Source organism: Mercenaria mercenaria, chromosome 10 (assembly GCF_021730395.1).
Source record: "Mercenaria mercenaria strain notata chromosome 10, MADL_Memer_1, whole genome shotgun sequence".
Lineage (NCBI taxonomy): Eukaryota > Metazoa > Mollusca > Bivalvia > Venerida > Veneridae > Mercenaria > Mercenaria mercenaria.
In genome coordinates, this window is record NC_069370.1 from 59,329,052 (window position 1) to 59,343,715 (window position 14,664).

At 35.6% G+C, this 14,664-nt stretch overlaps 4 protein-coding genes across 10 annotated transcripts in view; 1 reads left to right on the forward strand and 3 right to left on the reverse strand.

The window, feature by feature from the left end:
- Positions 1 to 14,664, forward strand: part of LOC123561423 (basic salivary proline-rich protein 3-like) — a 244,315-nt gene that overhangs the window by 143,769 nt on the left and 85,882 nt on the right. The window lies entirely within an intron of this gene.
- On the reverse strand, positions 1,339 to 14,567 carry LOC123561424 (uncharacterized). 2 transcript variants are annotated; one of them, XM_045353790.2, is made up of 2 exons: positions 13,037 to 14,567; positions 1,339 to 2,649 (listed from the first exon to the last, which is right to left on the reverse strand). In XM_045353790.2, the coding sequence occupies exons 1-2, from the start codon at positions 14,169 to 14,171 to the stop codon at positions 2,645 to 2,647; spliced, it is 1,140 nt and encodes a 379-aa protein (XP_045209725.1). In that variant the 5' UTR covers positions 14,172 to 14,567; the 3' UTR covers positions 1,339 to 2,644. The 2 variants fall into 2 exon arrangements, 1 of the variants encoding a protein (XP_045209725.1); XR_008372809.1 differs by lacking the exon at positions 1,339 to 2,649 and adding an exon at positions 11,506 to 11,637 and having other exon boundaries at positions 11,939 to 14,567.
- On the reverse strand, positions 5,237 to 9,438 carry LOC123540262 (uncharacterized). 2 transcript variants are annotated; one of them, XM_045325128.2, is made up of 5 exons: positions 9,144 to 9,438; positions 7,733 to 7,810; positions 7,209 to 7,401; positions 6,791 to 6,921; positions 5,237 to 6,425 (listed from the first exon to the last, which is right to left on the reverse strand). In XM_045325128.2, the coding sequence occupies exon 5, from the start codon at positions 6,409 to 6,411 to the stop codon at positions 5,602 to 5,604; it is 810 nt and encodes a 269-aa protein (XP_045181063.2). In that variant the 5' UTR covers positions 6,412 to 6,425; positions 6,791 to 6,921; positions 7,209 to 7,401; positions 7,733 to 7,810; positions 9,144 to 9,438; the 3' UTR covers positions 5,237 to 5,601. The 2 variants fall into 2 exon arrangements, with proteins under 2 accessions (XP_045181063.2, XP_053409166.1); XM_053553191.1 differs by having other exon boundaries at positions 8,633 to 9,438.
- Positions 9,614 to 11,815, reverse strand: LOC123540261 (uncharacterized). Its single transcript, XM_053553192.1, has 4 exons — positions 11,457 to 11,815; positions 11,049 to 11,153; positions 10,306 to 10,440; positions 9,614 to 9,830 (listed from the first exon to the last, which is right to left on the reverse strand). Exons 1-4 carry the CDS (start codon positions 11,633 to 11,635, stop codon positions 9,629 to 9,631), a joined length of 621 nt encoding a protein of 206 aa, XP_053409167.1. The 5' UTR covers positions 11,636 to 11,815; the 3' UTR covers positions 9,614 to 9,628.

A 14,664-nucleotide genomic window follows, 5' to 3' on the forward strand; every position in this document is an offset into this window, starting at 1 on the left:
AAAACAATTGATTAGCTCCTCAAAGAAATGAAGACTATTAACTTCACAATATTTTATTACCTCTCTTCATTATATTTAATCATCTACATTCTACATATATTTTAATGGAATTACCTCCCTTTATCTCATATAAGCTTTCTTATATTGCAGTTTAATCAGTCAGTATTTTTACCTTAATTTTCAGACAAATAAATATATATTTTTTTAATCCATGGTAAGATGAAAAGCATAATATATCATATTAAAGAATACCATAAAATCATTTATCACACATGAATGCAAGGTATACATCAGAAATAATGTTTAGCCTTGTTGCCAATGACAATGTTGAAAAATATTAAAGCTCAGATGGCATAATAGCGAGATAAAATCTATTTCAAGTTAATAATTCCCATATTAACTTATGACTACAAAAATTTAAAGTATGTTGTTATTCCCATTTCAGTCCAACATATCTAAAGAAGTAAATTCTACAAAGACTGTATATCAATTTTTTGAAATAAAATTCCACCAACATAATTTTTTCTTATTTCTTTTATCTTGATTATGTAGTGTACTTATCTGGAATGATGAGATATTTTAAAATGTATATTTCTTTATTCCCCTGGATGAAAATAAATAAAACATGTAAACAAAACAAACATTTATACCAACCAAATTGTAAAATACTTAAGTTTGTTGATGTTAGTAATTATATGTTGAGACATCAAAACAACATAAAATATAACTGAAAAATTGTGGAACATCATTTCTAGATTAGATTAGACTGTATTATACAAATGTTTATACGAAAATATGTGTCAGATCTGGTTAATAGAATATTAATTAAGTTATGGTAAAATCCCGCCAAATAAACGAGACTTACCTTGGTTAAGTTGATGTTTGGTTGGGATTCTTTGTAGTCATAAAACACACCGAAATGATCAGATGAGATGTGCGCAAAGCGTGATCATAAATCCTCAGTATTCAAAGCCGGAAAATTCTTTCCCAAAATTTTCCTTTCCATACAGGCACAAAATCCTATCTTCTTAGTTCATTGTTCATAATGGTAAATTGAACATATTCTAGATAATAAACTTGTCAGGGAGGGTTACTGAGCTGATCTTAGCAATGGGTGGGCATCTGATCACTTCGGTGTGTTTTATGACTACAAAGAATCCCAACCAAACATCAACTTAACCAAGGTAAGTCTCGTTTATTTGGGGGGGATTCTTTTACGTCATAACACACCTCAGTTCACAGATGAGATTTCAAAGCCCAAACTTTTGGGAAAGAAACCCGTCACCCAAGCTGAACACCAAATATCAACTGCAGTAGAAAGACCAGAATAAAATTAAATAGAAAGCACAGTCATTTTATTCACACGCATCATTATGGTACTCATGACGCATTACAGCATACAAATGTCCTGTACATCTTAACAGTATATTATGTATGTTCGACACAGTAAAATATATTACTAAGTCTCGGTAGTAGACAGTATTGCAGAACTAAATTCTGCACCAGCATCCTTTACAGTCTTATTATAAAACTGAGCAAAAGTTACTGCATTTGTCCAGCCTGCAACTTTAAGAATGTCACTAATTGGCACATTGTTAACATTTGCTTTGGAAGTGGAGGCTGAACGAACACTATGTGCCTTATATTTACTACAATCAATACCGGAACTGAACATCACTGTGCGAATCCAGCGGCTTATTGTGTTGCTTGACACAGGCCCAAAAGGTTTAATGTAACTTATAAATAAACATTCCTGATTACCTCGTAGGCCTTTTGTTCTACTTAGATACTCAGTCAAAGTATTGTACACACATAATCTATTGTCTAATGTGTATGCATGAAGTTCAATATGTGGGGTAACCTTACCCCTTCTACTATGCTTTAACAGACCACTATAAAACATAACATATTTACAGGATTCCTTCCTCATGTTTCTAACAGACAGTAAATGTAAATTTTGGGAACGTGAAGCTGTAGTTAATGCTATTAACATTGCTAGTTTGAGAGTTAATAACTTCCAACTGATTTCAGTGACAGGAGTTAACATCTTTAAGTATTTTAACACATCTGAGACATTCCAAGTATCACAGTATCTGGATTTCGGCGGTTTTAAATTATATACACCCTTCAAAAATCTAATGACAAGAGGGTGAGCTCCAATTGTAAACCCATCTATTATAATCCCTATAGCAGACAAAGCTGATCGTGCTGTATTCAAAGCACTGTATGTTAATCCAAGTTCAAATAAATGTGTCAAATAATAAGTAACATTACCTATAGTTGCTTGAAAACTATTAATTTGTTCTTGATTACAGTACTGAAACCACTTTCGTAAGTGCATGTTATATTGTTTCTGAGTTCCTGACCTCCATGAGGCCATAATAATGTTGTAGACCTGACTGAAATGTTTCGTTTTTGGAGGGTTTTCCTGATAAGCGACAAACCATCAGTATGAGTTTTTTGTACAAAGGATGTACCTTCACCGTTCCTGGTAACGTCAGTAAATTCCGTTCCTTCGGAAGAATGTAAGGACTGGAAATCAACATTTCCATTACAGCCGGAAACCAGCTCTGGGTCGTCCACAAAGGAGCTACAAGAATACACTCGCCTGCATCCTCTCTCAGCTCCATCAACACACGAGGAATTAGGCTGAAAGGAGGAAAAGCATAAAAATAAGTGTCTGACCAATTCATACCAAAGGCATTAACAAATTCTGCTTCTGGATCCAATTTCCATGAGACAAATCTATCCAACTGTTCGTTCAATCTACTTGCAAACATGTCAAGTGAAGGGGTCTCCCATAAACTCAGAATAGTCTTTGCAAACCTTTTATTTAGCATCTATTCCACATTTTCATTGAAAAATCGAGAACCATGATCTGCTAAATTTTGTTTACCCGGGACATGAGTTGCCGACAACCAAATATCTTTTTTAATAGCCCAAAGCCAAATTTTACAAGCCAACTGGTCAGAAATAATTGACTTTATGCCACCCATATTATTAATGTAAGACATTGCGCATGTATTGTCAGTTCTAATCTGAATGTGAGTGGCTGACAGATCTTTCGCAAATGTTCTCAAAGCATGAAATATTGCTAAAAGCTCTAAGTAATTAATATGGTTGCCTGATTCCTCTTCTGACCAACGACCCCCAATTTGTTCATTCTGACAAACTCCAGTCCAACCTGAAAGACTTGCATCTGTTTCTATGACAAGCTTCGGTGAACCATGAGAAATATTTCTGACTGAAGTTGACAAATTTTTGGTCCACCAATTTAACTCAGATTTTACTGAATCTGACAAAAACATTTTGGCACTGAAATCTCCTCGGCTTTCTGAAAGGGCCAAGGTTTTTGCCCTCTCAAGGGTACGGTAATGTAATGGACCATATTCAACTGCAGAAAACGAGGCAACTAAGAGACCTATTACTCGGGCCATTTCTCTTATACTAGTGAATATCATGCCAATTAACCTTGAACACTCCAAATTTATGATATGTTTTCTTTTTTCTGTTAAGTATACTATCATTCTTACAGAATCAATGTGATTTCCTAGAAAAACTATGTTCTGTGTAGGAACAAATACTGACTTTTGCTGATGTATGATAAAGCCTACATCCTCCATGACACTCACAGTATCTTTAACATTATCTGAACATTCAGATTTGGTATCTCCTAGCAAAAAACTATCATCAATGTAACCAGAGTTCTTATGGCCTAGTCGTCTCAGTTTGGCATAAATAACCTTCATCAATTTTGTAAACAAACGGGGAGCCGAGGCCAGACCATTTGGTAAACAAGCATATTGGTAAATCTTACCCCTCCATCTAAATCTCAGATATTTTCTGTGTTCTGAGGCAATTGGAACAGAGTAATATCCATGTCTTAAGGTAGTGGGATCCTAATGGACTGTTCTCCAGATTCTCTATATCATAACATTTTTAAAATCTATATGCAAATACAGGATTGTATGTGAAATATTAAAAGAATTTCACCAACAGTTACGGAAATATAGCGATTTCATTTGCCCACCCCCTATTACTGAAAGTCGGTTAAATTGTACCAGGGGTGCATTTGCAAAAATGACTATTTTTTAATGAATTTTCACCCTTTTTATTTATTATATGATTTCATTTCATTCACAATACATATATCTAATGAAACAAGTGCATATTAAAAGCTCAAACTATAGTAAACAGATATTTTGAAGCTAAACGGCATGGTTACCCAAGAAAAATCACACAAATTTTCACAAATAATCAAAAATACATGTTTTTTTAATTAAAAAAAATCAGCTATTTAATACTAGTCAATTAAGGTAACCTCTTCTATTTTTTAGCTAAATATTATTTCAAACAAAATATACAAAGAAAAAAAATTTTTACCATCTGTAATTTAAGAAATATAATTTTGCATATGGCTACCCACAAACAAGATTTTCACAAAAAAATGACGAAATACACAATGTCTCAAATATGGTCAAACTATGTTTAAGGAAAGCAACATTTTCTACATGCAACTATATATACTAACTGTTTAAGTTATAAAAAGACAGTTAAGATATCAAAATATTTAAAAATCTTCATTTCCTGTTGACATTGTAAGAGATCCTGGTCATCAGTGTCTTTGAAAAATTAGTGTGAATTTTGCCTATTAGAACTTCATAAAGAAGTTGTGTTTCAATGATACTGCAACAAGTTACATTCTTTGGACTGAATTGAACATTATGTCTTGTAAATTACATGTTTCTGATAAAATAGAGAAAGTCCTGACTGAAAACAAAAAACGAAATATTTTTTCCACAGCTGGAAAAATACTGAGCCAACTTCAGGCAAGTACAATGAATTTTGACCTCTTCTAAAGACAGAAAAATTCCTGAGTTTAGTACATGCATAATTATATATAATTATTTCACTGATAATCAGTGCAGATTAGAATTTCCTGTCTAAATGAAATGGTTACCTGTTTAGGGGGTAACGAGGCTCTGCCGAGTTAACACATATACAGTTACCCCGAGAGCCGGATATTCCTATCAACATCGACAACCAGTGATAGAATTTTTTCTTGCATACCATATTCAATAATAATAATAAAAAAAAATGAATCAAATGACTTTCTTTTTAGAACTAGTTCTGTATAGTAGCTAGTTCTGTATAGTAGTGTATTCATACAAAGTAAGTGAAACCAACATCCATAAACAGGAAAGACATCACAACATTTCGAAGACAAGTAACAAGATCTAGTTCCAGTTTTATTTTATCAGTTTCTGCCTAACTTTCTGTATTTTTTGATAAAACAGTGTTTCTTGAATTGAGAAATATACATCAATCATAGCACAACAGTCGTCTGACACCCCGAGGTGCAGGATAGAATTTCCATCACCAGCAAAAATACCGGAAATCTTGGTCTTGTATGCAAGAAAATTACATATTTGGCAGCATATGTTTGTTTTCCATAAAAGACTAAATCTTGGTTTTTATACACCAAGTAAAAATCATAATCAAAATGCAAATACTTCACAAATATACTAATCAGCATGTCATCAATGATGATTCAGTTAATGTACTTTCTGAATCACAGATTATTCATACAAGTACCTATGTCTATGAAGGTACATTTGATGAAAAATACTGACAAAACTTGGGAACAGTTTCCTCTAGAACTTTTTTTGAGTTTGTTACTCTCGGTAAGCCATCACAGTTTACAGCTGTAAATGTATTTCTAAGTCCATCTTCACCTGAGCGCCTAAATATAAATTTCAGATGTTCAACACTCAAACCAGAGCCAGCAATGTTTTCTGCTGTAGGACGTTTGCATATCCCCTTGCTTATTAATGGATCAAAGGAGCGCAGATTTTTCGATTTTTCACAATTGAACAGTAAAGAATTTTTCACAGCCACAGGAGAAAAACTGAAGTTTAGGAGATCAGACACTTCACATAGTTTTAGAAGATGTCCAAGAGCCTCAACATCAGCCTCTGCATTGTGGGCATTGTATGTCATACCAAGATGTTGTCGTGCAAGGTCTTCCTGTTTTAATGACTCTCCAGGGTACTTCTTTCTAAACACAGACAAACTATCGACAAAGCCAAATACTGATTTGAAAAAGACATCTGTGGTTTTGGTTTTCTGTACAGCTGTCATGAGAATTGGAAAGTCAAATCTCCTTCCGTTATGAGCAATGAGAAACACATTGGAAAACTGGTCAAGCCACCTGCACAGCTTCTCAATGGCAGACTGAATATGAATAGACTCTACCAGATTTCCATTCACAACTATATCGCCGTTGTCATCAACACATATTCCAGTTACCCTTTGGGCTTCAGATGTAACTGCCATCTTTGGTTTTGTGTAAACTGCAAACTGGACACCAGACTTTACCTCCACTGCTGCCAGCTGTGTGATGTGCGGCATAACAGAACCACGTACTGAAGCAAACAATGTGAATGATCAGTACAGAAAACTTGAAGAATTAATTTATCGAGGAGATTTGTTTGGTACAGTGTAAGATCCGAATTTTTCAGTGAGTGAACACCAGACGCAATATTTGCACAGTAGTGTAACCGCAAGATTTAATGTACACCAGTGAAATATTTCTTATCTTGCATGTAAAACAAAAAGTTTTCTTTTTTCTGTTTAAAATTGTCTTTCCAGTGATAGAAAATATTGTGATAAACAAAAAGAAGGTATATGTATTTGTTAGAGTATTGCAATACTGACCAGCAGACTGAATTTAGAATAATATTGACAAGAAAGAGAAAGTGCTGTATCTGTTTAAAATTTTTGTTCTTACTCAGGTCTGTAGTTTCCAGGTCTATGGCTATGATTGTAGGTTGTCCAATTTCAACTTTCACGGTTTGAAATTGCCACGCGGGACAGCATCTGGAAGTTTCTCAATATCAACACTGGAGGAATGGCCAACTTCTGCAATGCACAATATAATTTCAACAAAAACCTTAACCACAATATTTAGATCTACAATGCAGCATTTTAAAAAAGTCTAAGACTCATGTACGAATTTTACTTTTTTGGAGCACATGCTATCTGGTATTGCAACAGACAATGAATAACTTGTCGAACTTGGTTATCACATAATACTCTTACATGCACATAGACAGGGATTCAAACCCAGGTCGCCTCTTTGAGAAGTAATTACACAGTATGATACAAGCAAACATATTTCAGTTATTTTACCAAGATAAAAAACTTACCAGATTGATATGAAACACCTTCTAAGGCTTCAAGAGCTCCCTGGTTAATCGAACGCTCCTGTTTCAGAACAAGTCTGCGCCTTTTAACTGATGGAAGTTGTTGGCGTTGCTGCTTCTGTAGACGTCGCTTGAGACATTTATCTGCGTACTTTATGGTATGACTTCCAGGTGACAATCCAAGGTTCATATTGGTCTGAAAATTTAAATACATATATGTGTTTTCTTTTCCATGGTTTATATCTTTACTAGTGCATTATAATAATACAGTAATGTATAATGTAATTGGAAAGCTAGGTGATTGCTTAATTTAAACCTATAAAAGCCTTTATAAACAAGGGCTGGCTGTAAGACAACAGGCTCAACTTTTCTCAGTGCTCTACTTTGATCTTTGCCAATAACCGACGCGAGTGCAACAGCTCTAGTTTTTCTTCGAAAAGCAGAGCAAACAATGTAATCTTGTTATCACTTATATTAAAAGTATTAATATCATGAGCAAGTAATAAACAAGAAAAATATCAACATACCATAACATCTGTAGAACTGCAACCAAAGTGGCCTAGTACCGAAGATCAACTGTGTAACAGTAAACGAACAGCAGTCAACTGTTGAACAGAAACAATGTAAACTTTGAACAAGCTAAAAAAAACAATTCTTCAGTTGTCGTGAAATATAATAAACTGGTTTTATCACATGTTTGACGTCGCGGGAGTGTAATGAAGCGATTAAATAAAAATGATAATACACTAGTGTAATAAAGCTTTGACGTTGACGTCATTTATAGTAAAAGTGACGTCGGTCAAACTGTTTTGTTTATATAGTAAAAGAAAGTCGATTTTTTTATGTTTCGATAAGAAATTTATTTATTTTATTTTGTTGGGTTTAACGTCGCACCGACACAATTTTAGGTCATATGGCGACTTTCCAGCTTTAATGGTGGAGGAAGACCCCAGGTGCCCCTCCGTGCACTATTTCATCACGAGCGGGCACCCGGGTAGAACCACCGACCTTCCGTAAGCCAGCTGGATGGCTTCCTCACGTATAGAATTCTACGCCCCAAATGAGGTTTCGAACCCACATCGATGAGGGGCAAATGGTTTCGATAAGAAAGGTTAACATGTGATAAAAAGAATATTACATTTGTGACTTTCCATATCGAATTTATTAAACGAGTTGAATAAAATTGATAAAATGCTCGGCAGAGCCCCGCATTTTATAACTTTATTCAACTGGTATAATAAATTCAATATGAAAAGACACTTGTGTAATATCCTCTATTTATAAACTAATCAGTTCATGTAACATTCTGGTCATTTAAGTGGAAGAGTGAAATAAAACTTTAACAAAAACTGAAAAATTATGAACAATAACAACAGAACTAAATCAAAACAATAATAAAGTCTTAACAGTTTACATTTTGGAATTACCTCTGGTATATAGTGTCTACCGTCATTAATATAAGAGGCTGTGGCATGCACTCTGTAGTCAAGGGATTTTGAATGTCCATAGTGGTGTGATTTGGGTGCTCGGAGGCTGACTTCTTTGTTGGCATGCTCACACTGCTGACTGGATCCTAAATCAGCATATTGCCGTGCATTTGCTACCAATGGGTCAAATATTTGCTGAAGTTTTTCACGAAGAGTGTCATCCTTCAGTGATCTTTTGTACGGTAGACTTTTGTGTATATACACTTCACCAGGCTTTCGTTTGAATACACAAAACCTCTCATTGCACAATGAATGATCTCCAAACTGGTGGGGAATTAGAGCCTTCAAATTCTCACGTAAAGCCTCACTATCACCCTGATTTCTGGCAAATGCATATTTCAAGCATTTCTCTATATGAATAATAACAGTCTTACTTAACTTAACATCCTTTTGATTGTGTAAGGCATATAAACGTTTGCCTACATTTTTTACCACATGATTTCTATCGTACCTTTTTTTCATGTCTATGTTCATGTTGTTTTTTAATCTAGCTATCAGGGTGTTATCACCATCGCCTTCAATGTACTCGACTGGCGTTCCTTCTGCTGCAAGTTCTGCTACCCCCCTCTCTCCACTGACACTCTCCATCAAACGGGCACTTCCAGTATGATTTCGTACACACTTGTGAGGTCTAACAGGCTGACCGGGCTTATTTCGTCTCCACCAGTTACATGTACCACATGTCCTATGACTTATAACAGACTTCACAACTTTCTTTCCATACTTTGCCTTGCTCATAAAGAACGTGTGTGCTGTGGGGAAAGAGAAGCATTTCATAATTTAGTTAATTAAGACAATTCAGTAAAATTTAAGACTTTCAGTTACACCAAAAAAAACAACAACAACAATTTCTGGTGTTATTTAAAATTAATAAACAACACCTTACCACAAGATCTAAATAATACTTATTTACGTATCAGAAACAATTTCTTAATATTACAATGTTGCAATACTTAAGGTTAAACTATCAAAGCCTTTTTTTTGCCAAGCAGTATCGACAGCACAAGTCATCCCCTTTCTGGTCTTACAAGGGAATTTCTTAACCAAACATCTTCTGCTTGAAGAGCCTGTATCTTGGATATGGTGTTTCTTTGTCTTTTTTCTGACAGACTGTGGTATGCCATTTGTTTCTGGAGTTCTAAAGGAAAAGGTTCAGTATAAAATAACATAAAAATTACTGCATCGTGTCTATGGATATTACAATTTCTCTTTGTAGCAACTTGCAAATTTCCGGTCACAGGGCCGTAAGTGTGTCTGTGTGTGTGTGTTTGGGGGGGGGGGGGGGGCACCAGGGAGCTGACCCCTAACAATCTAACCAATTATGGTAATTATCAAAGGAATTTTTTGACAGCGAGTGTATTCATTTAATCTGGGTCTGTTATAAATCGACTGATTTCAAAAATGTGTGTGCCCCCAATCTGAAAATGCTTCCTATAGTCCTGGGTCATTTGGAATCTTCACAGCTTCTACTGGTGGAGAATGACCAGACATTAATTACCAAGCTAGAAAGGCAAATAATCATCTTTAATTTTTTACACAAAATAGATATAGTCAATGACAATAAATTGTTTTAAAATTCACACAAATACTATATGATATTTAAATCTGTTCACCTGAAGGGATCGTCTGTAACAGGTCTATAGCTCTGAATGTTGTCAGCTGGACCATCATTTCCTTCTTCAGTATCAGACTCAACATCAGTCCAATCTGAATCCCCCTCAACAACTGATGTATCTTGTAACAGTCGACTTGAAAAAAAAAAAAAACCACAAATGTTTCCTCAAATTCAAATTTTATATGTTTTGCACAGTTTGTACAACTTCAGACAATAATATTACAACTGAAGTCTAGATGCCTATGGGCAACATGTCGAGCCTACCTTTTGACCCATAACTGTAACCTTGACCTCTGAAATATAAACCTAGGGTTTGCACATGACACTGTCTCATTGAGTTAAACATTCATGCATTCCTCATTGAATGTCAAAATTATCCATCTGACCTCAACAAAGATTTACCTTTGAGATACTAGAACCTGGGCTGTGTGTATGACACTGTCTCACTGAGGTTAACATTCACATCAAATATAAACAAGATTGCATCATGCATGCCAAAGTTATGGTCCGGACAAAGAAATCGGATGGACGGACACACATACACCGAACAGCCATTTAGACAACTATGTACTCATTTCCACAAGCGGGCTTAACCAAAAAGGGCAATAGTGATTCTAGTAATGTCCTCAAGTTTAAACTTGGGCATGTGGCATAAAATTTAGATGCAACAAGTTATAGTGTAAAACTGTGATATCTAGATTTTTTTCTTTACTTTAGTACTTTGTGTAAAGTCACACTCACCGAAGGTTTGGTGATTCATCTGGTAGTGGACAAACCCCAAGATCATCCAATAACATCCCTTCCATTGATTTCCGGGCCTCATATGATTCTTGATGTGCAATGTCTCTGTAATTAATTGAAAAAATATTCCAAGTATGTAATCAATGAGGCAGAAAATCTTTATAACATTTTAGTCACTAATAATACTACAAACTGGGAAAATTTGCCCCTACAGACTGCGCTCCGATTAAATTAGCATGTAAAGTTAATATCACATGTCAGTGATGGTGAAATGAATATTCTTAATTTGAGAACAATTTTATTTCTTCTTTAAAAAGCCGAATTTTGCAAGTTAAATCTCAGGTTGACATTTCATTCACTGTATCACATTCATTGGCATTTTATATTTATATGATAATCTGCACTTACTCAATTTCTTTCTCAAATGCTTGGAGAGCAGCTTGGTTTGTAGAATGCACAGAATGTGCCTCTATGGCCTCGCCTGCACGTTCCTCCATTTTCTTCAGATTCCTGTTACATATAGGCTTGACATTTAGAGTGGATAATAAATTGTTGACACGGACTGGGCCGCCCAAACTGTCAATCATAGCTGAAAATAAACAATAAAAAATATTGCAAATTTATTCCACAAAACTAGAACATGACTGCAGGCATAAAACAGCAATCAAAATGAATAAGGACATGCACTGTTATTGCCTATGTGTCTAGTTATTGTACTTTAATTACAAACAATACTTGACTTATTGAAGTAGTAAATTTTATCAACACAGTGAAGATAAGCTTGAATTAAGGTCACACTAGCAATTATCATACACACAGGTAACATTAAGTAATATCATATCTCAATAACAAGACTTTTATTAGCTTTAAACTGGACTATATACTAGTACCTTTTTTGACAGGACTCCTAGTCACTACCAATTATGTATGACGAAGTTGCAGTCAGGATTCTGGCAAACCACATATAAATATCCACCAAGCCCCTTTTGCAACTCACCAACCACGTTATAAGCTGTCAACGGCACAGGTCCTAACTTACAAGAGCGACAGTACTTTAAATTGTTCAACAAAATGTCAAGTTCAATCAAACGTCTGCCTTCCCTCCAGCCATCACGGCTAACACTAGCGCCAAGTTCAAAGTGAAAGTTGCTGCAATTTGTAGCTGTGCAGTCACTACCGTTACATAACCCAGTATTTGTGTAATTATGCTCATTAATTATTCGCTTGGATACTTCATTTCTCCTCTTTTTCTCACCAAATTTGCGGTATCTTCCTCGCTCGTCTCGATATTTCATGTTTTCACTTTCATAAGGAATTCCATGTATGACGTCATTCGATGGGAAATCCCGCTATCGATCCATGAAATATTTTCCAAAAATGGAATTTTTTTATGTTTAAGCATTATTTGACAGCTTTTTACCGATATAAATAATGAATTTTATACGCCTTTTGCAAAAACAACGTTTAATTTCGAAATTATATTTATATTCCGAGTCATGCCGTCCATAGACGAAAGGTTCCGATCACGCCACGAAAAATAACGACATCGCCCGATTACTGCCGATTCCATTAGGCTCCCGCTACCTTAAATCAATTGAAGCCATGAAACAATTGGGTTTAACCAACTTTAATGCTGTTTCAAAGGAGTCCATTTTAAAATGATGATACACCACGTATGTTTCATTGAACTCCTTCAGGTTTAAGATCATGCAATATTCTCCGTCCTTTTTTGGTACAGTGAAAATTGGAGAGATAAACTGCTCATCATTATCATTAAACTCAACTTGTTCAATTTCATTCATTTCAAGCAGTTTTTCAATCTCTTCATCAATAGTTTTTCTCTCATCTGCAGTGAAAAACTGCATTGGCCAAACAATTTGTTTCTCAGGTTTTTGAGTAAATTCTATATGACAATGCAAAGCAATGTCCAAAATTCTTTCATCAGAAGTAAGATTTCTCCATTTATTTTCAAAAAGAGCTAAACCTACCTGCCTGGAAAGTGGTAGACTTCTTCTGATCTCTCATCCCTTGTCGGGATCTACCAGTACCAGATCTCATACGCCCAGAAGGTGCTCGTCTGCTGTAAGGTTGAAACCTACGGCCTCTAAACTGACGACCTCTAAAGCGTCCACTACCGCCACCTCTAACCACATTTCTGCTGATCTTATTGAGCTCCTGGATATCTTTGATATCTTTGATCATAGAGTCACCATAAAGTTGGTCTGTGAAAGGAACCATGGGTGAACAAAGGTGGTGTAGTTTCGGATCCATATCCCTCTTAGGCAAGTCTCTTCTACAGATATTAATCCATCGATTTGCATGTCCTAGAAGACCAATTGCATCAGTACCCCAAACTAACATCTCATCATCGAACATTTGACTGCCTTTATCCATAATTTTCACAATGTTACAGGCTGCTTTTACGATACTATTCTGAATACCTCGCATCTTAGAGTCCTCTGTCTGTGTGGTTGGCTTCAGAACTGACCAAACACTTGAATTAACTCTTGTTTCTTTAAGGGCTTCACAGTTACTTGGGCTTAAAATGTTCTTAGACACATTACAAAAATGTTCATCCGACATGCCCTCTCTAAATGTACTGTTGACAACAGTAGCTAATTTTTCAGACACCTCAGGAGCAACAGAGTCCGACTTCTGAAATTTCTTTGCAAATCGACTGAAAACGTCATCATCATCTCCAGACAAAGACCTCTGATCATCAGGAGCATACTGGTCATCTTGCTCCCAATCTTGAACGTCATAGTCATCAATTCCATTACCCTGTGACAAGTCATAGTCACCTCCATCAAAATCATTATACAAGGCATCAACTCTACCGGTTAATTCTTCCACTGTCTTATTTGTTTTATTAATGTTAGCATTCATTTGTCTTAAAATGGACAGTGCCTCAGCATTAAATGCATCTGAATTAGTCGCTGTGGTCAACTTTACAAGAGGAGTTTTTGACGGATTAGCGGGTTGTTTCCCTCTAGGCTTACCCGACTCAGAAGCTCTAACAGTACCTGCACCCTTTGAGGAGCCTTCTTGCTGTCTACTAACTGTAGTAGCGTCCGTAGACGCATCTTTTTGCACAGATTGCTGCTGCAACATAGCATCTGCCATCTTACAATACTGTGTAAAAAATGTGGTAAATTTGTGCACTACGTCATCAATTTACGCACGGCATGTATAAATTGTATACTACGTACACAAAATATGTGCAGGAACTGTCAATTTTCTGCTTACTACGTAGAAGATTTTGTGATAATATCTAGAAACTGTTACGACACCGTAACAAAAACTGTACAAATTATCTACACGATAAAAAGTTTACGACAGCGTCATAAACTCAATTACAAGGTAGAAATTTAATATAATGTACAAATATATTGAGCAACGCCCAATAAACAGTATGGATTACATCGTAACCCAAATAGGCCAACATGTAGCCTACATGTATTAATAAATGTACGCTATACGAAGGATTTAGGTAAAAATCAATACTGAACAAGACCACGTCCGTTCAGCTTGATATGTAAAGGCGCACTGAGGATTTATGGTCACGCTTTGCGCACATCTCATCTGTGAACTGAGGTGTGTTATGATGTAAAAGAAT

What these genes read in the sequence shown, in the direction of transcription:
- LOC123540262 (XM_053553191.1), bottom strand. Translation starts at nt 9,430, where the DNA reads ATGAGCAAGGCAAAGTATGGAAAGAAAGTTGTGAAGTCTGTTATAAGT. An exon ending in GTAGACACTATATACCAGAG is followed by an intron (nt 7,811 to 8,632) that starts GTAATTCCAAAA and finishes TCTGTTCAACAG; the next exon opens with TTGACTGCTGTTCGTTTACT.
- LOC123540261 (XM_053553192.1), bottom strand. Translation starts at nt 11,635, where the DNA reads ATGATTGACAGTTTGGGCGGCCCAGTCCGTGTCAACAATTTATTATCC. An exon ending in GCATTTGAGAAAGAAATTGA is followed by an intron (nt 11,154 to 11,456) that starts GTAAGTGCAGAT and finishes AATTAATTACAG; the next exon opens with AGACATTGCACATCAAGAAT. An exon ending in GATGAATCACCAAACCTTCG is followed by an intron (nt 10,441 to 11,048) that starts GTGAGTGTGACT and finishes TTTTTTTTCAAG; the next exon opens with TCGACTGTTACAAGATACAT.
- LOC123561424 (XM_045353790.2), bottom strand. Translation starts at nt 14,171, where the DNA reads ATGGCAGATGCTATGTTGCAGCAGCAATCTGTGCAAAAAGATGCGTCT.